Below are 20,481 nucleotides of genomic sequence, written 5' to 3'. Positions count from 1 at the left end.
AAAAATGATTTGATAACCACTTAATTCTTTTTTTTTTTTTTTTACTGTTGTGTATATATATATTTGCTGTAATTTAACAGGGGTCAAAAAATATTTTCAGAGTACTAACCAGTTACCTCCAGCCCACTTTAAACGTTCAGTCCCCCCTACCTTTTGAGCTGCCTCTTTTTTTAAATATATCTACTTACTATTTGTACTGTTCTATTCTTGGGCTATATATTATATATTGTTTTAATTAATGGCTAATAAGGCTGATATTTCCACCAAGCCCCCTCCCACTCAGAATTGTGTGGTAATCACATTCATGTTTTCTTCCATACTTCAGATTTGTTCAAAAATTCCCTAGGGATTTTCACTAAATTCTGTTAAATCAGTAAAATATAAAAATGGCTTTCTTCATACTGTAAAATTTTTTTTTTTTTTTTTTTGAGATGGAGTCTTGTTCTGTGGGCCAGGCTGGAGTGCAGTGGTGCCATCTCCGCTCACTGCAAGCTCCGCCTCCCGGGTTCACACCATTCTCCTGCCTCAGCCTCCCGAGTAGCTGGGACTACAGGTGCCGCCCACCACGCCCAGCTAATTTATTGTATTTTTAGTAGAGACGGGGTTTCACCGTGTTAACCAGGATGGTCTCGATCTCCTGACCTCGTGATCCGCTCGCCTTGGCCTCCCAAAGTGCTGGGATTGCAGGCCTGAGCCACCGCGCCTGGCCTATAAAATTCTTTTTAGAAGGGAAATTTTACTGCTATATGTTTTTTACCAGAATGGGATTGCACTAATTTTTTTCCCCTGCTTTAAATTTGGCTTACTATGTATTTTAAAAGAAAACTTTACCTTTTCCATTTAATTTGATGTGTTTATATGCTTTCCTTAATGAATTGTTTCCTTTCCTCACAGAGTGGGTTCAGATGGCTCCAACTCTATTTTCTAAATTTATTCCAAACATTCTCCCTCCGGCGGTGGAATCTGAACTTTCTGAATATGCTGCTCAAGATCAGAAATTTCAAAGAGAACTTATACAGAATGGTTTTACAAGGCAAGTTTTTTTTCTTTAGTGGTCATATATGTCCATTTCCCTAGGCCAGTTTGGCTTGACATGGGATAAATGGTAAGGTTCTGAGAATGGGAGGTAACTGGCCAAGAGTCTTGCTGCTGCAAGAAGACATTAATTAGCTCCTTGTCTGTAGAAATGTTGAAGCCGGGTTTTGATTTTGTGGAAGCTGCTCTTCATTACATACATTTTTTTTGTTTTGTTTTTGAGACGGAGTCTTGCTCTGTTGTCCAGACTGGAGTGCAGTGGCACAATCTCGGCTTACCGCAACTCCACTCCTGGGCTCAAGCAGTTCTCCTGCCTCAGCCTTCCAAGTAGCTGGGATTACAGGCGTGCGCCACCACGCCTGGCTAATTGTTTTGTATTTTTAGTAGAGATGAGGTTTCACCATGTTGGCCAGGCTGGTTTCGAACTCCTGACCTCAAGTGATCTGCCCACCTCGGCCTCTCAGAGTGCTGGGATTATAGGCATGAGCTGCCAGGCCCAGCCCATACCTTTTGAAGAAGGGATTTCTCACTGGGTGAGCAGTTAGGTGGGCAAGCTCCAAGAGCTCTTTTAACTTTGATTTTCTTGTATTAGTCCTGTGCATATGGAAAAACATTATAGAACTTCTCTGATCTGTTATAATGTACTTTTATGGCTAACCTAGCAAAGAGCTTTAAATTCTGTATTTTGGCCGGGCACGGTGGCTCAAGCCTGTAATCCCAGCACTTTGGGAGGCCGAGATGGGTGGATCACGAGGTCAGGAGATCGAGACCATCCTGGCTAACACGGTGAAACCCCGTCTCTACTAAGAAATACAAAAAACTAGCCGGGCGAGGTGGCGGGCGCCTGTAGTCCCAGCTACTCGGGAGGCTGAGGCAGGAGAATGGCGTGAACCCGGGAGGCGGAGCTTCCAGTGAGCTGAGATCCGGCCACTGCACTCCAGCCTGGGCTACAGAGCAAGACTCTGTCTCAAAAAAAAATAAAAAAATAAAATAAATAAAATAAATTCTGTATTTCACACTTCCCTCTTGCCCTAAATTCTAGTGGTTTCTTCTTAAAAAAATAGGGCATCTCTTTATTTGCCTGTCTTGGTTTTGATAATTTTCCTAAAGTTTTTGCACTTCATTATCGTGGTCATATCCCAGAAAATCTTGCAGAGTGCATTTTTCAACTAAAATACATTATTGTAAGATTTTTGTGATTCCCTATGAGAAAATAGCCTATATCAGCAAATCATTGAAGGGCACAGTCATATCGTGCATTTTTATAATCCTTACTCTTAGCACTGCTCTGTCCTCTCTCATTTGGCTTCCTGATAGGAAGAAAGTTGTGGAAAGGAACACGCTTGAGGTATCTTAGGCATAGTCATGTCTACAAAAAGTAGGTTGAGTGTTGACTCACTTATCTGGCTAGAGCTGGGGCTGGGCATTTTTTCAAAGGGTCTGAGGCCAAACTGAATTTCAGAAAAACAAGCCTTGACTAGGGTCACTGTTATGAAGTCTCAGATTAGGGACAAAAGCAGGTAATTTGTTGGTCCCTGGACTGGTATTTCCGTTTTCTGTCCTGGTAACATCTGTACTGGTGTTGGTGGTGGGGGCAGTGAGTAATCCACTGATCATTTACCCCATCATTGACAGCTTAACACTGGAAGGGATCAGTGAAGTTGTGGAGATGGGCCTAGGAGACCTGGGGCTTTCTGTGGCCAGGGGAAGGAAGGGCCAGTGGGAAATGCTGAAATGTAGTTTTTCTCTTTAGTGTCAAGGGATTAGGTATTTCCTCACATTAATTGTAATAAGTTCCAGCAGAAAGAGGGTGGTATTATTTTCATACACAGAATGAGGCCATTTATAAAAAGTATACATTGAGAAGTTTTGCCTCCCACCTGTCTCCCTACGCATTCCACCCCATCAAGTAACCATTTTTATGTTTGTGATTCCTTCATTTTTTAAAATATAAATACAAGCAAACACAATATATGCTCATATTTCTGTTTCTTATACATTCCATCATATGTATAGACTAAAACCTAACCAGTCCCCAGTAGATGGCCACATGAGTTATTTCTAGTCTTTTGTTATAATGGACAGTGCTGCAGTGAATCACCTTGTATATGCATTATTTTGTACTTGTTACAGGTATATCTGGAGGGTGAATTCTCAGAAGTGGGATGGCTGGGTTAACAATAAATGCAGTTGTAATTTTGATTAATATTGCCAGATTGCCCTCCACAGGGGATTTATGCCATTTTGCATATCCACCAGCAAAGGTGGAAAGTCCCTATTCTTTATGGCCTTGTGTGTACAGTATGTTGTTACACGTTTGTATTTTTGCCAACCTAGTAGGTGAAAAATAATTACTCAGAAGTGGTTTAATTTGCATTTCTTATATGAGTAAGGTTGAGCATATTTTCATATGTTTGCATTTGTTTTTCTGCAAACTACCTGTTTAAAGTTCTTTGCTTGTTTTTCTCTTAGTCTTGATTTCTAGGAAATCTCTATAGTGAAGACATTGATTCTCTGTCCAAGATATGACATGTTTTTCTCAATTTGTTTTTGCTTATGGTGGTTTTGTTTTGCTATGCAGAAGTCATGCAGAAGTATCTGATTTTTTTTTGGCCATATCTATATTTTGAATTATAGTTAATAGTTTTTCCTTAAATTTTTTTGAGTAGCTAGCCCTACAGGCACACCACCCCCCTTGGCTAACTTTTAATTTTTTTTAGAGACAGGGTCCTCCTATGTTGCCCAGACTGATCTTGAATTCCTGGGCTCAAGGGTTCCTCTCGCCTCAGCTTCCGAAAGCACTGAGATTACAGGCGTGAGCCACCGTGCCCGGCCAATTTTTTTTTTTAGTTTGTTTTGAGGTGTAGTCTCTGTTGCCCAGGCTGGAGTGCAGTGGCGTGATCTCGGCTCACTGCAACATCTGCTTCCTGGGTTCAAGTGATTCTCCTGCCTCAGCCTCCTGAGTAGCTGGGATTACAGGTTTGCACCACCACACCCAGCTAATTTTTGTATTTTTAGTAGAGATGGGGTTTCACCATATTGGCCAGGCTAGTCTCAAACTCCTGACCTCAAGTGATACACTTGGCCTCCCAAAGTGCTGGGATTACAGGTGTGAGCCACTGCACCTGGCCCAACATTCTTAAATAAATGCAAAATAATCTGAGTATGATGTTTAGGGTTTTTTCTAGGCTTACCATAATTTTGAAGTCTTTATACTTTCATACGTTCATGTTTTATTTAAACATTTGCTCTTAATTTAGGATGAGTTTATACCTTTTAAAAAAAAAGACAGCCTTCTGAAAACTTTTTTGTGAAGCAGTACAGGAATATAACTCTTGTGAATTTTGAGCATATTGAGTTTGCCTTCCAGAGCAATGTGTGGAATTGCTTTAACATGCCCATTTTTCTAATCCTAATTTTGGTACTGGAATAAGGGAACAGAGTGCAGGACTGCTTGGTTTATGGTAGCTCTTATGTCAGATTTGCTTGGGATGAGATGAGTAACTGCCTCTGTAAATAACCTCAGGCTGCATTGCCTCTGCACGTGAAGGACTAACGTGGCACTATTCAGATGTGGCAGTATTCAGCCAATGGCCAGTTTGGTTATATTCAGGGAAATGTCTTGGGTTTTTGGTATAAATAGGAATTTTTGTTTCTCAGAATTATTTTATAAAACTTCTGGCTGGATTTAAGTATTAGGCGGTATTCCAAGGGGTGATAAAATGTTTTTACAAACTTAATGGGACTATTTTTATAATTAACACTTTATTATACATGTACTATGAGGATTAAACTCTGCCTCATAAATTATTCTGACAGGTGCTTTGCACAGAGTAAGCCTGCCAAAGTGGACATTCTTGTATCTAATTCCGAGCTTACTCATGCTGACCAGGAAGGATGTGCACATGCCACCTTTGACAGCTCTGGTGGAGAGCCTGCCTCTGCTCTTGTGCATGGACCTTCATGCCTTCTTTGATTAGGAATAATATTTTGGAAGAAGTGGTGTACACTGATAACCCCCAAAAAGGAGAATATAGTACAGCCTGTCTTAAGAATTCTGTTTCTGCCTCTTCTTATCTGAGAAGTCATTTTATGGTTTATGCCTAACCAACCATGATTCCTGTTCAGTGTTATGGGCACTTTTTCATGTAAGATGAACTTAAGTGATGTAGTGATCCTGAGTAGGTAACAAACAGCTTTAATGTGGATAGCACAGAGTAAGTCTTTGAATTGTTTTAAAATAATGTGAATGTTGTCAAATACATCCTTTTTTGCAGTTAGTGAACAGATTATCATTTGAGCTGGAATTTTTGTGAATTGTAATTGTTAGGTGCATGGAAATATAGGGTAGGCTAGAATTAACATATAAGCTAAAAGCAACAGCTTTTTATCTCTTACCTACATAATTGAATTGATTGGCAAGGGGTAGAAGTTTGGTATCTGTTGTCAAAGGTAACACTACAGAAGATAACTACTAGATCTAAGTAACCAAGGTAAGAACATAGGTCTTTTAGCTGAGCAGTTGATGCCGAAATTTGGGCTTTTTTGTTTTGTAGTTAGGGTCTGGTTTATGAGAGAGCATTCTGGACTTAATCTCTTCAGCAGCCTCTTGCATAAATCACATTGATATTCCTTTTCCTGCCTCCAGTTGTTTTCACGTCTGTATTTTTCTCCTGTTATATTTATATGTTCAGTTATTTAACCTTTGAGGAATGCAAATGAAGGTTGTGTCTGAAAGTCAAGGTTCCAGATATAAAATTCTGTCTTCCTTTTTAATCATTAACTTGTTTCAGAATATTTGGTGAATGCAGCGGTGATGATACTAGTGTAAATAACAATGGAAGACACTTGGCTTTGGCTAGGTGTAGTGTTAACAGGTGCTTAAAAAGTGGCCTGAGGGCCGGCCTGTTAGAGCTCCTTTGGCTGTGGAAGCTAGTTTGTGCTGAATGTGGTGCCTAGAGAAAAACCCTTCAGAGGTCATATGGTGTGTTCTCTCTCTGCCAGTCAGTTGAGGCTCCTTACCCAGCTTAGCAAGAGGTTTCTGGTCCTAAACATAACCAGAGAAAGTAAATGGGAAACTTTATCTGAAAGATTATTCAAAAGCAGGAAATAAATCACCTTGGTTAGCATGTTAATAATTTGAGACTATAAGTTACTCACTACTTTATCAATTCAACAAATATTTATTGTCTATACTCTTCTAAGCAGTGGAGTGAACAAGACAGGCCAAGTTCCTGTTTTCATGGAACTTATGTTCTGATGTTGTGAGGCAAATAACATGTAAAAAAAATAATATTGAGTAATAAGTCCTATGAGTGGACAGTAAGTAGTAAAGTGCTGATGTGCAAGGGACAGCCAGTGAGCCAGGATGGCTGATGTGTAGTGAACCGAGGCCGAGAGTGGAGGAAAGTGAGGTGGGAGAGTAAGCTGGAGAGTGAGTTGGAATTAATTTTTAACTGTAGTGGGAAGCCACTGAAGGGCTTTCATGAGAGGCGTGAACTAGTCTGTCTTCTACATGAGATCACTGGCTCTTGTCTGGGTTGATAAATAAGGCTTGTGTACTTGTGTAGGGAAGAGAAGACTGTGGCTTGGCTTGGGATCATAGCAGTGGAGTTGATGAGGAATGATTGGTTTTGGGACAGAATGCCCCAGAGTGAGGGAAAGAGAGGATGCCCAAGGATTTTGGGCTGAGTGATTGAGCTGGCAGATTGAGGGAGGAATGGAGATGGATTGGAGTGAGCATTGTATTCTGGTCATGGTAAACTTGCCAGTGTATGTAAATCATCCAAATGGACATGGTGATGAGGCAGTTGGACCTGCAGATCTCAAGGGTAGAGAGGAAGGCAGAGCTGGAGATGTAGATATGGGAGCCTCTGGCCTGTGGAGAGAGTGTATGATCACCATCCTAGACTAAGAAGAATGCACATGGAGAAGAAAAGATGACCAGCGACAGAGCGCTGGGTAGAGCCAGCAAAGGAGACCTGAAAAGGATGGCAGACAGGGTGAAATAAGGTCAGGAACGTGTGCTGTGGCATTACTGAAGCCTAAAAAGAAAAACCTCGTGTTTCAGGAAGAAATCAACTTACAAATGCTGAGGAAGAAAGGCCAGTAGTGATGATTATTACTCATTACCTAAGCATCTGAGTCATTTCTGTTACTGTCTGAGAAGCTGGAGAGACAAAAAAATAGGTTTTGTAGGTAGCTTAGGGCCTAGTCAGAACCTCTATTTTAACTCTAAAGTGGAACTAGAACTTCCATAAGTGTTTGAGGATGAGCTGGTTAATACAGGTAAAGGCTCATATTCTTCCATCTGCAGAAAGCATAGTGAGGTACGTCAGGATTCTAAGATGTTTAATATGTATTTTTAAATAGGTTGTTTGGTTAGAACTGAAATGTCTGCTATACTTTTATTATCAAATATGTTGATCCATTCTTCCTGTTTTGATGTGAAGTCAGTTTTGTTGAGAACCTCTATTTACTTAACTCCAAAGTGAAACTAGAACTTCCATAGGTGTTCGATGATGAGCTGGTTGATACAGGTAAAGGCTCATTTTCTTCCATCTCCAGAAAGCATAGTGAGGTATATCAAGATTCTAAGATGTTTAATATGTATTTTTAAATAGGTTGTTTGGTTAGAACTGAAATGTCTGCTGTACTTTTATTTTCAAATATGTTGATCCATTCCTCTTGTTTTGATGTGAAGTCAGTTTTGTTGACTGCCTCTTCTTTTCTTATCCCCAGAGGTGACCAGTCCCGGAAGAGAGCTGGGGATGAGTTGGCTTATAGTAAGTAATGATATTCCTTCCCATCTTGATGGTTTTGTGATGTAAAGCAGCCATATTAATGCACTGTGATAACAGTGCATTGAATTTGATGATACCCATGTTGTTCTCATAAGGCACTGCTTGTAATCAGGGTGCTTTGCATGCTGTGGCAGCTCCAGCTGGTAGTGATGGTTCTCAGGGAGTTGGCAAGAGGCCACCAAGTTCTTTAGTTTCTACTGGGGTGACATTGTAGCCCAGTCTTAGTGCCTTAGGATCTCAGTCCCCTTTTACTTCCCTCCACACCACATGGTTTTGAGGATTTTTTTTTAAAGCCTTTTTTGGGGAGTTGGGAGAGGAGTGAGAAATGTGTTGAATAAACAAGATTCCTGCCACTATCAAATGCTGTCTGCTCTTCATACTTTTTCCTGTTCTGATGTTTTTTCAGACAGTTCGTCAGCGTGTGCAAGTTCCAGGGGGTACAGATAGTGAATGTACTTTCCTTCCTGAAAAGAGGACACACTGGAGCTGCAGAGACTGTATTCAGAGCACAGTGGGGGCTGCAGACACTCAGGAGCTCTGTCACAAAGCTGTTCGTGGAAGAGGATGTTGGACTTCTTGGTTTGTAATTTTAAAACAAAAACTAAACAAAAAACAAAAAAAGTTGCTGCTAGACTTGGGGGTGATTTTGAAATGGGACAATCTTTTAATGAGTTTATCTACAGATTCTGTGAGGAAAAAGCATCTCAGAAAGTGACCATTTCTAAGTGAAATCTGACAGCCAAAATCAGCAGCTTCCTCCAAAAATAGAAGAGCAGAAGAATTTTTTTTTTAAGCACTTGTTTTGTTCATTTGTGGACTTGGCATTTTGGTGTATTGGTTTCACATGTCAGGATCTCTTTTGCTTTAAAACCAAGCAGATCATTACAATACAGTATTTTTCACCCATAACCAAAACAACCCCTTTTAAAAGAGTTGGTCTTTGTTTAGCATTAGAAAGTCTTAATAAAGGAAAATGCTAACTCTGCTTTTGCTAGAACTTTCCCCCATCAGTTCACAACTTTTTTCTACTCTGTGCCTTGAGCTTTGTGCACTTTGCAACTGTGTGACCATGTTGTCAAACTCCTCCTGGAGAAGTGTATGGTATCTAAACTCACCCACCCAGATGGCAGGTGTGGCCCTGTAGCAGGATGCTAATTAAGTGGGAAAATATACACCTGTTGCACATTGGTCAGATTTTCCCCTGGTTCACCAGAGCATATTCATGTTAATGTTGGGGACCAACTCTCATAGAGCATTTCCATTCCCTGTGCCACTTAACACGATGTCACCAGCTGCTGTAGTATTGGCAGTACTCTAGTTTAGGGATGGGCGGTATTTTAGCTCTGAAGTTCCCCTTAGTATTATTGAGAGCTACTTCCTGTAATGCTCTAGGAAGCAGATAGTTATTAAGTCCAAATACACCCAGTGGTGTGGGGTTCCTGATCACTTCATTTTAAATGAGTGAGATAATTACTTAAAAAAAGTCTGTCATTTGAACGTTATATTTGAGTGTGATAGGGAAGAAGTAGCACTGCTGTCTTAAGGCTCCCTTCTAGCTGTGGCAAAGCTATATTTCTGTTACTCTACATCCACAGTGCTTTTTAGTCCTTCATAAAAGGTTGTTGTTGTAAGCCCAAGAAAATAGATGCAGCAAGAGAAAAATACTTTTCTTCTCAATTTTGCTTGAATCTTAATTGAGCATAGGCTTCTCTACTAGGCAACATCAGACTAATAATATTTACCTCTTCAGAGAACTTGAGGGGAAAAGAAACATCCCAGGGATATTGTTGCATGTCTGCTCTGCAGGTTTTTCATAAAGCTGCCTCTGCCAATTCAGTTTGTTATTTTTGTAGGGGAGTGGTGTGAATGGGAGAGTTAGAAATGAGATATTGGGAGCAAGTAAGTCACCCAATAATAGAAGTCCTTGATTTGCAAAACTGTTATGCAGAGAAATAAAGATAAAGGTTGTCAGATTTATTTTTTAAAGTACTTAACCAGAGCTGGTGGATTTTGTGGACTTTAATTTGACTCAGTTCACTCTGTGAGCATCCTGGATTGCATCGATGAACACTGAATTACTGTAAGAACGTAGACAGGCTCTCACTATGACCTGGACAGTTTACTACACCGGTAACATTCTAATATCAAGGAGAATTCCATTCATCATGGAACATTCACATTTTACTTTTCTCAATGGAATGCTTGCTGCAGGCTTACAAATCACACCTAGAACTGAAGTCTGAGTGGTGTTAATGATTTTTCTGAAAGGAATAAAATTGGAATGTTTCTTTAAATGTGGAAAATTTCTTCAGTATCCTAATAATATACCCAAATGCTTTTTCTGGGAGAGAGCATTCTTTTACAAAAGAACTTTCCCTATAAAAGCATCACAGTATAATGTGAATTGGCATTAAAATCTTTGGATGCTTTTGCATTATTAAGTTCATGGAGAAATATTTTGTATTTTACTATGTATGTATTAATAAAAAGTGGGCAAAGTAAAGTCTGCAAAATTTAGCTTCTCTAAATTTTTGCTCAGTGTCTGCAGCTGGCTATGGGTCAGGGCTTAGTACAACAAAACCTTGCCTGGAAGGCACTCTAGAAAGGTTGTACATAGTCTCCCAGTCTGCATGTCCTGGCTGTTAATCATCTTGGCCCCTTGAGGCACATCGCAGTATGAAGGACCTGTTTAAGTTGAAATAGACTTGGTTATTTATTGGGACTCTTAAAAATTCTGAGTTTGCAATATGAGAGGAAATAAGATTTCCTACCCCTTCCTCTCATTTTATATTGACTATTTGCCAGAAAGTATTTTCTTCTATTTTCTTGTATTTTGCTTTTGAGATGGAGTCTCACTCTGTCACCCAGGCTGGAGTGCCGTGGTGTGATCTTGGCTCACTGCAACCTCTGCCTCCTGGGTTCAAGTGATTCTCCTGCCTCGGCCTCCTGAGTAGCTGGGATTACAGGCATGTGCCACCACGCCTGGCTACTTTTTGTATTTTGTTTTCAGTAGAGATGGGGTTTCACCATGTTGGTCAGGCTGGTCTCAAACTCCTGACCTCAAGTGATCCACCCGCCTCGGCCTCCCAAAGGGCTGGGGTTACAGGTGTGAGCCACTGTGCCTGGCCTTTTGTTTTGTATTCTTGCCAGTACAGTATATGGTTTTTCTACCCCAATTACATACTGGCTTTTGTACCAACATCACTAAAGGCCCAGATCATTGAAGATAGAAAACTGTACATGCAGGCTGATTGTCTGGTTAGTCAATGGCCAATTTGCTTAAACTGTCTAGTATGTATGTGCAGCCTGAAACTAGCTCCTTAAAAGGAAAGCCAGGTCAGTCATCTTGAAAAAATGACATGTAAAAGTAAATAATTGTTTTGAGAGACGGTACATATTTTAAAGATTGGCCTTAAGCTTCAGTAACATTTTCATTTTGTGACCTTTTGTTGTCACAGCTGTACCCTAACCTGACAGGAATTACTAGTGTTTTTTTTGTGGGGCAGAAAGCAAAACCTGGTGTTGTGACTATTATCCTAATAGTTCTTAGGCAAGGTTAGTAAGAAGCAACACAAACCCAGATGCATGCATTGTGCATTATTTTGTAGACAAGTTACTTTCCTTCTGTCCCTTTAACAAATTTGTAGCAATTACCCTCCCTTTCTTTGGGGTCTAGAGTGAAAGCTAATTTGTGGGTAGATGAGATTGCAGAAGAATGGATGTCCATGGCTGTGAACACTGCACATCCATCTCCAGTGCTCACACCTGTGCAGCTACCACTCCCTGGCTGCATGCCATGCTGTCGGGTTGCAGATTTGCACACATAAATTCCTCAGGAAGAGTTTGCATGAGCATCACCTCGCAATATTCTGTACTGACCAAACAAGGGATTTGAATGTTTTTCAGCACAAAAGGATGACTTCCGAGTGGTGGTCTGTACACATACTAGCAAAGGTAATGGTGATCTCGCAAACAAAATTGGTTTCTGCAGTTGGAAGTGAGCAGGAGCACTTGTATTATAGTATTTAAATAATCCTGGTTCATCTCTTTTTAAGCAGAGTAACCCTTCCAGATTTTGTCTTTTTATTATTGAGGCTGGCTTTATTTTCTTCTTTTTCCCCCTTTTTTATAGCAGTTAATTATTTTTGTGATTATTATACAAGAAGGATTGCCCTTGAGTTAAAATGTTATTGTTTCATAAGCAGCTATTAAAATAACTGAGCATTGTTTTATGAAATACACTAATCTGAGATACTGAAAAGCTTTGCAACTAAAAAGCAAAACAACCTACATTAGTCATCTAGCTATTGTTTGGATGTTTTGAGTTGATTTTTTTATGGTGCCTCTTTTAGCTTGGAATATTATGTTTACTTTAATTCAAGTCTAGGCCTTTTAAAGGGTCCTTAAAAATAAAGTTCGGAATGTCAATCCCTTTGACACCTATTACAGGTTTATAGGACCTTTTTGGTTGTGATTACTGTTTTCAATACAATTGTGTAAATAAGTTCACTTTTGTCAGAAGTTAAAATGGAGGTCATAGGAGTTCATGGAGAAATAGCTCTCCTATTTCTTTCATTACCCCCATTGAAATTCACCCCAGTTTCTGGCCACAAGAATATGAGAAAGGAACCCTGTTCTTTTCCAAGGGAAATTATCCTTCTCTGTCCCCACTGTTGATTAACTGAAGTCCCAGACACCTTCCTTCCTCCACTGGCCAAGACCCACCTTGAACCTGTTTTCAGAGCCGAGTGGCATGAATACATGTACTGTTTCTGCTTCTGTTGACGGAGTGGCTATGGGAGTATTAAAGGAAATGCTAATTCGAGCTTCATTCTTAGGGGAACCTACTATATATTGCATCCCTGCTGGTTGGAAATTATCTTCATCTCTGGACTGCATTGTTTAGAAAAATGTAATGGCTTACGATTCTGAGAACTTTATAGTGTGGCTCTGGGGTTAAGAATTCTGTGGTTTGAAAAAAAATAAATATTTTGTATTGATTCTTACATGTCATTTCAATGTTGTGACTATGTACTAAATGCAGTAAGACTGTGGGTGTTCTCTTAGAAGAGTGCGTTTTGTTAAACAGATGGCAGATCACTCTCATTAGTCCTGTTTGTCAATATTACAGCCACGCACTTCAGGATAACTTAATCAAATGAGAAGTCATGGGAAGCTATGGCTAGTAACAGGAATGCTTAAGAAAAATTTGGAGGGCAAGCACAGGCAAGAGGCTTTGCCACTCACTAGCACAGCCAGAGCAAGGATAAAGCAATGAAGTCTTGTGCCTAGTGGTGCTTGTTTGTCAGAAGCCATAGTGAGCTCAGCACAGGGCGTTCTGTACATCATCTCATTAATCCAAGAAAAACAGAATGGCGGAGGAAACTCCTACTGACCTGGGATACAAAGCCACTGACTTTGGCTCTTGATCTTTTGGTGGGTTCTGAATCACTCCTGTATTAGGGCGTATACTATCACTCTAAAACATTGTGGTGAATGAAATAAATCTTGTACAGATGTCCTTGGCCTTGTTATGTTATGTTATAAATCCTGTACAGATGTCCTTGGCCTTAATACCTGGTTCACTGGAACTGTTATAATATAGAACATTTGATTTTGCTTATAGCATATTAATATTGCCTCCTAAGTGACAGCCACACTGAGCACACGTCTGTTACCACAGTTACTTAGCCTGCAGGGTGAGTGTTGATCTTGACTTCTGTAACCAGTGCTAAAAAACAGTGTGTAACAAAATACATATGATCATATCTATTCTATATTCATATATAGTATGGATACGGATATCAGTATATTTATAATTTTTGTGTTTTAAACCCTAGTTTCTTCTGTGGCCCTTTAACCAACTTTTGGACTTAGGTTGTTTTTTTGTTTGCATTTATTGGTACTATGGTTTTTTATAACCCTTTGTGTTTTCTTGCTGTGAAATTAGTGTCATTCCCTAGGTTATTTGTAACCTTATCTACCATTTGGTTATCACATATGGCAGAATTCAGCGACTCTGACAATTTCCATTTTCACTCCCCTGCCCCACAGTTAAGTAGGGTGCCACTTAACCTCCCTCCCCTTTAGCAGGTTTGTTTTTTACTAAGTACAAACCTTTTCTACTAGAACCAGCTGTGTGTGTGTGTGTGTGTGAATTTTATTTCTTCTTTTGGTCTGTTTCTCAATAATCCAAAATTCTAAAATACCTTGAATATCAAAAAGCATGATAGTAGAATGAATATCACACATAATAGAGCCTGAGAGCAACTAGCTTAACTGGTTGTAATCTTGAGTAGGTTTTTTTTTTTTAATCTGTTTTCCTTTATTAAGCCTTCTCCCTCCCTAAATTGTTAAGCCAGAAGAGCATAATAATTCAAAACTTTCTAGTAATGTACCTACATGTCTAATAGTGTACCTCGAAATATATAAAGAAAAAGTGGCTCACACCTGTAATCCCACCACTTTGAGAGGCTGAGGTGGGAAGATTGCTTGAAGCCAGGATTTGAGACCAGCCTGGGCAACAAAGACCCCATCTCTAAAAAAGAATTTTTAAAATTAGGGCCAGACATGGTGGCTCATGCCTGTAATTCCAGCACTTTAGGAGGCTGAGGTGGGCATATCATTTGAGGTCAGGAGTTCAAGACCAGCCCGGTCAACATGGTGAAACTCCATCTTTACTGAAAATACAAAAATCAGTGGGGCGTGGTGGTGCATGCCTGTGATCGCAGCTACTTGGGAGGCTGAGGCAGGAAAATCGCCCGAACCCGGGAGGCAGAGGTTTCAGTGAGCCGAGATCGCGCCATTGCACTCCAGCCTGAGCGACAAGAGTAAAATTATCTGAAGTGCAAAAAAAAAAAAAAAAAAAGTTGAGCCTGGCACAGTGGCCCCTCACCCGTAATCTCAGTACTTCGGGAGGCTGAGGCAGGTGGATCACTTGAGGCCAGGAGCTCAAGACCAGCCTGGCTAACATGGAGAAACTCTGTCTCTACTAAAAATAAAAAATAAAAAAAAACTAGCTGGGCATGGTGGCACACACCGGTAGTCCCAGCTGCTCGGGTGACTGAGGCACGAGAATCACTTGAACCCAGGAGGTGAAGGTTGCAGTGGGCTAAGATTGCACCACTGGACTCCAGCCTGGGCAACAGAGTGAGACTGTCAAAAAAAAAAAAAAAAAAAAAAAAAGTTGGGCATGGTGGTACCTGTTTTTAGTCCTAGCTACTTGGAAGGCTAAGGTGTGAGGCAGGAGGATTGCTTGAACCCAGGAGTTTGAGGCTGCATTGAGCTATGATGATACCACTGCGTTTCAGCTAGGATAACAGAGTGAGACCCTGTCTATAAAAAAATATAAAAAGTTAAAAGAAAAAAAGACTACAAAAAGGAAAAATGAACACAACTACAAGGAGAAATAGATCAATCTACCAGCATAAGGGGCATTTTCAACAGACCCCTCTCAGTAATTAATAGATCTTGCAAAGACCAAATCAGGAAGACTATTAAGGACGTACAAGATTTAAATAGTACAGCTAATCAGTTTGATCTGCCAGATAAATACACACACATGTGTAAAACATGTTGTACCTTTCAGTAGGAAAATAAACATTTTTTGCAAACCAAATCTAACAGTGTATTCAAAATGTAACAAATGATGACTGAAATGGATTGGTCTCAGGAATACAAGGTTGGTTTTTTAATGTAATTAAGAAATGCTGTTTATAAAAAGTACCTAAGAAATTTTAAAATGAGAAAATGATGAAAAAAACTTAATGGACCTAAATAAATGTAGAGAATATAAGGGGTAACACTCAATATTATCTAAATCTCAACTTTTTCTCCAAATTGCAATTCCAAAAAAGTTCCCAGTGATTTTCACTGTGGAACCTGACAAGTTGATTCTTCGATATAAATGGAAGAGCAAAGGGCCAAGGATATCCCAAGACCTTTCTGAATGGATTGTGAGGGGAACGAGCACTACAAGATTCTAACACTTACTGCCAAAGATGGTGATTAAAACAATGACTTTGGAGTAGGGGAGAATTTCATCAAGATAGAAAATGCAAACTATCAATTAAAAGATAAGTACTTTGGCTACATTGATCATACGTACTTAATACCAAACATACTGTAGAGTGAAAAGAGAAGCCAAATCTGGAATAAGATATAAATATTGATAATATATACATAACTGCTAAAGAGCACCTGAATGCAAATCAGCAATGAAAACAACTCAGGAGAGACAGACCCCAAACACTAGCAGGCATTTCACAGAAGAAACAGAAATGGCCCATAAATGTAAAAAGATGTTCAGCCTCATTAGACATCAGAAAATGCACATTCAAACCACAGATACCGTTTCCTTGCTGACAACTTGGCAGAAATTATGAGAAGTCTGAAAATAACAGTCTGAGAGATTATGACAACAAACCATCTGTTGTTGGCGTGTAAATCTATACTTTGGAGAACAGTATTGTCTAATGAAATTGAACATAGGCATCTCTTATAGCCCACTATTTATACTTAGAAAAACTCATGTGCATGTGTACCAGGAAACATATGCAGGAATGTTTATAACAGCATTATGTGTAATAATTACAGGGAATGAAGGAGGGAGCCAAATGCCCATCTAGCATACAGTGAATAAATGAAGTGTATGCTAGATACAAGTGTATGCTAGATAGTGGAATTCTCTAGAGTAGTCAAGGCATCATACCACTGTGGGCTTCAACATGGATGCATCTCAGAAATCATATCGAGTGAAGTCAGAATAGAGCCAGCATGGGTACCTTCAGAATCAGGAAAAACTGTTGTTTAGGGAGTCATACACAAGTAGCAAAGCTATAAAGGAAAGACAGTTATGAACATTCAGGAACGTAGTTTCCTCGGGAGGGTGGTGGAGGGGAATGAGAACGGAGGGGAGAACGGGGGCTTGTAAGCGCTTAATACGAACGTTTGGACCATTCCAAACATGCCAGTTCTCTGAGTTAATGTATATTCAGTGCAAAGCCAATTCAGATAACCAACGGTATTTATTTATATAATCTAAAAAACTCATGGAAGTATAAACAGATGAAAATAGGAAAATCCCCACTGAATGTGAAAAAAATGGAAGGAACTTGCTGTACCAAAAAATACATCCCGTTCTAAGTGCAATTAAGTTAAAACAGTTATGCCAGTGTAAACAAACAAGTCAATGGAAATAGTTTAGAAAACAGAAGATAACTCAAATTTAGAATTTAGAGTACACTAAAGGCGGCTTTTTGAAATCATGCTGTGGTCAATTATTTAATGAAAGGTGCTGGTATAATTAGAGAACATTAAACTGATTCCTGTCATACCATTCACCAAGAGAAATTCCAGATTGTGAACTAAAAAAAAATGTTGTTGGCCGGGCGCGGTGGCTCACGCCTGTAATCCCAGCACTTTGGGAGGCCGAGACGGGCGGATCACGAGGTTGGGAGATCGAGACCACCCTGGCTAACACGGTGAAACCCCGCTCTACTGAAAATACAAAAATTAGCCAGGCGCGGTGGCGGGCGCCTGTAGTCCTGGCTACTCAGGAGGCTGAGGCAGGAGAATGGCGTGAACCCGGGAGGCGGAGCTTGCAGTGAGTAGAGATCGCACCACTGCATTCCAGCCTGGGCGACAGAGCGAGACTCTGTCTTAAAAAAAAAAAAAAAAAAAAAAAAAAATTGTTGTAAAAACTAGAAACTTTTTTTTCTTGGGATTGGAGAAGTTTTTTCTAAGGATACAAGCAATGAAACAAAACCCTATGTAAACTCACTCACCTGCCTTTAATGCCATAGTGTGCACACCCCAGCGTGTGTGTTTATGTGTATACATAGACATACATATTTTAAAAGTTTAAATTTGAACATATGTTACTAATACATTTAAAACAAAAGTAGAAAATCAAAAAGATGAGGTAAAAATGTTTTGAAATATTGTTTGTGGTATTTGTGGTTAATAAACCTTTACTCTTTCTAAAAAAAAAATTTTTTTCTTTTAGAGAGAGTCATGATTAAAAATGCTTGTCATTTTCGAAACTCCTAGTTTTAACACTTCATAAAAACGACTTAATGTTCTTAAGGTAAGTTTATCTTGATGCTTGGTTTTAATGACTATTGTAGCTGAATAAGTCACTTCATTAATTTAGATTTGTGGATCCAAATATGGCTGTGCTTACTGAAAATATTTTTGAGTTCCATCCACCAATTTTGCAAAAGTGTTTGTTGAAATTTTTATAAGTTTTCATCTTTTCCAATGTCAGTAACTTGTTTATGCTGAATAATTAGGAGCGCTGCATTTTTATTTTTGCTAAAAATGGGTTCAAAACCTGCTGCAACTTATTTTTGAATTTCATTTCCCAAGTTTAAGTGCACACTTTGAAGAGTTTTTATAGGTGACAATTTTTGGCAACACATTTTCATGAATTCTTGCTTGGTCATCATTAGTATTATGTTATCTTTACCTAGAAGGGTCAGGTTAAATCTGTCCATTTAAAAAAATACCTTCTAGATTGCATATTGCTTACAGACACTTGTCACCACAGGAAAGATTAGCACATTCAAGCCTTTTTATCAATTAAAAAATATATACCATATTTAAGAATTTTGCTATGAGATAACCAGCAAATTTAGGGGTTTAATTTCCTCATCTCATTATAAACTGTTGTCAAGATGCTCTTGTGTAAGATAATAAAAATCTACGTCCAGTTGACTGATGGTGCACACAGACAACAATATTCTGGAAGAGAGTGGTGTCCCTGTTGCTCCCTCTGCGATAAGGAGCTCTCAGCACTTCTTTGAGGATTCCTCACTGACTGGCATGTGCTGCCTGGCCACTACCATGCAGCCTGTGTGTCTGTTATGTATTGGTAAGGCTTCTTTACTCTTAAAAACTTACGTTTTCTTCCTGTACCTCAGTGGATCACCTTGTTCACTTTGGAGATCACGGACTTAAACAATGGGAGAGACTTATATCACCTCACAGAAGTCCCAAGGTTGGGCAGTTCCAGGGCTGATAAATACAATTAATTGATATCCAGGACTTGGATTTCTTCCCACTTTCTGCTCTGCCAGCCTCATTATGTTCACTTTGTCTTCAGTGTTGCTTCCTTCAAGATCTTTACTTGACTGCTGCAGTGGTCAGAATGACAACAAACAGTTGAAGCAGAGAGCCTCTGTTCCCCAGCGTGGCTCTTTTAAGAGCAGTGAAACTTCCCTGAAGCACAGCAGCCCAGTTCCCTTCAGTTTTCATTGAGGGGAATTGGGATAACTCAGGAGAATGGGACCACCGTGGTAGACTTAGACTAAACAGATCTACCCTCCTGGGGCTGGGGCTTGGGACCTGGCTCTAGCTCACATTGGGTTAAGGAGGTGGGGCTGTCTGGATAAAGCCGGGTCTCAGGACGGTGAAGGGGAAGGATGGCTGCTAGTGACTCTTGGCTGCATGAGTCCACTCCATGGGTCTGTGACAGCTGCCCATTGGGAGCCTTTGGGAGATGGGAAAACCAAACTCTGACTCCACATCAACTTTGTTTTTACACAACACCAGTCTTTCTGTCTGCTCTTCAGGATGAACCAGTGTGCTTTGGTTTGATAGTCATGGTAGATCATTTCTCCTAGAATCTATAAACACAGAATCCAATCACCCTCCTGACTAGAATAGCCAGGGAGCTATGATTAAAGAAGACAAAGAGCTTACGCTAGCATAGGCGAAAGAAAAAGTCCCTGTCTGAAAAGGATAATTTTTTCTTGGGTATGTCCAGATTCACCCGTAACAAAGCTAAGCAGGATGGTGGTCTGTAACGAGGTGTTGGGAACCAAAAATAGGGCCTTGCCTGTTGAGATAGTGTTTGGTGAACAATCTTGTCCCTAAGACAGCTCAGACAGCATTGGGGAAAGGGAATAGATGTCATCTGAGCACATGTGACACAGTGACAGCTGCTCTTCACTGGATACCTGTCTGCATGGGAGGTGCTTCACTTATGTCTTAGGAACAATCCAGTGAGGCAGTGACCAGCACCACTCTACGGATGTATGGTTAGCAGTTCTGACACGACCCCAGTGACTGCCACTCCCACATTCACACCCTTATGTAGTCCCCTCACCTTGAGTGTGGGCTGGACCCAGCAACTTGCTTCTAATAAAAAGAATGTGGCCCAAGTGATGGACTGTCACTTCTGTGATTAGGTTACAGAAGACTCGTCATTTTGCCGATGTTCTCTCCTCAGCCTTCACTTGACAGGGCCACTGGGCAAGGAACTGAGGGTGTCATCCAGCCAACAGCTACCAAGGAACTGAGGCCTTCAGTCTAACAGCCTGAGAGGATCTAAATCCTGCTGACAGCCTGAGTGAACTTGGAATAGATGTTGGTCTGGTTGAAGCTTGAGATGATTGTGACCCTGGCTGACACCTTGATCACAGCCTTGCAACAAACCCTGAAACAGAATTTAGCTAAGCTGTGCCCAGATTCCTGACCCAGGGAAACTCAGAAATAATTGTGTGGTGTTTTAAGCTACTAAATTTTGGGGGTAATTTGTTAACACAGCAATACAATTATTACAAGGTGAGACAGCCCAGATGTCAGACTTAAATTTAACCTGCCCCAAATCACACAATGGAAGATTTGAACCCCCATCTAC

General features: G+C 40.1%; 1 protein-coding gene across 2 annotated transcripts in view; it reads left to right on the top strand.

Moving 5' to 3' along the window:
- Positions 1-13,359, top strand: part of CACUL1 (CDK2 associated cullin domain 1) — a 71,388-nt gene extending 58,029 nt beyond the window's left edge. Inside the window, exons 7-9 of one of the 2 annotated variants that reach the window (XM_005566558.4) lie at positions 895-1,033; positions 7,777-7,820; positions 8,245-13,359. In XM_005566558.4, the coding sequence (XP_005566615.2) occupies positions 895-1,033; positions 7,777-7,820; positions 8,245-8,285 (224 nt within the window). In that variant the 3' untranslated portion in view covers positions 8,286-13,359. The remainder of the gene's footprint in view (positions 1-894; positions 1,034-7,776; positions 7,821-8,244) is intronic. The other variant, XM_045361617.3, reaches the window with a different exon arrangement.
- The last annotated feature ends 7,122 nt before the right edge of the window (positions 13,360-20,481 follow it).

Source organism: Macaca fascicularis, chromosome 9 (assembly GCF_037993035.2).
Source record: "Macaca fascicularis isolate 582-1 chromosome 9, T2T-MFA8v1.1".
Taxonomy (NCBI): Eukaryota; Metazoa; Chordata; class Mammalia; order Primates; family Cercopithecidae; genus Macaca; species Macaca fascicularis.
This window is presented reverse-complemented; position numbering and strand designations above follow the sequence as displayed.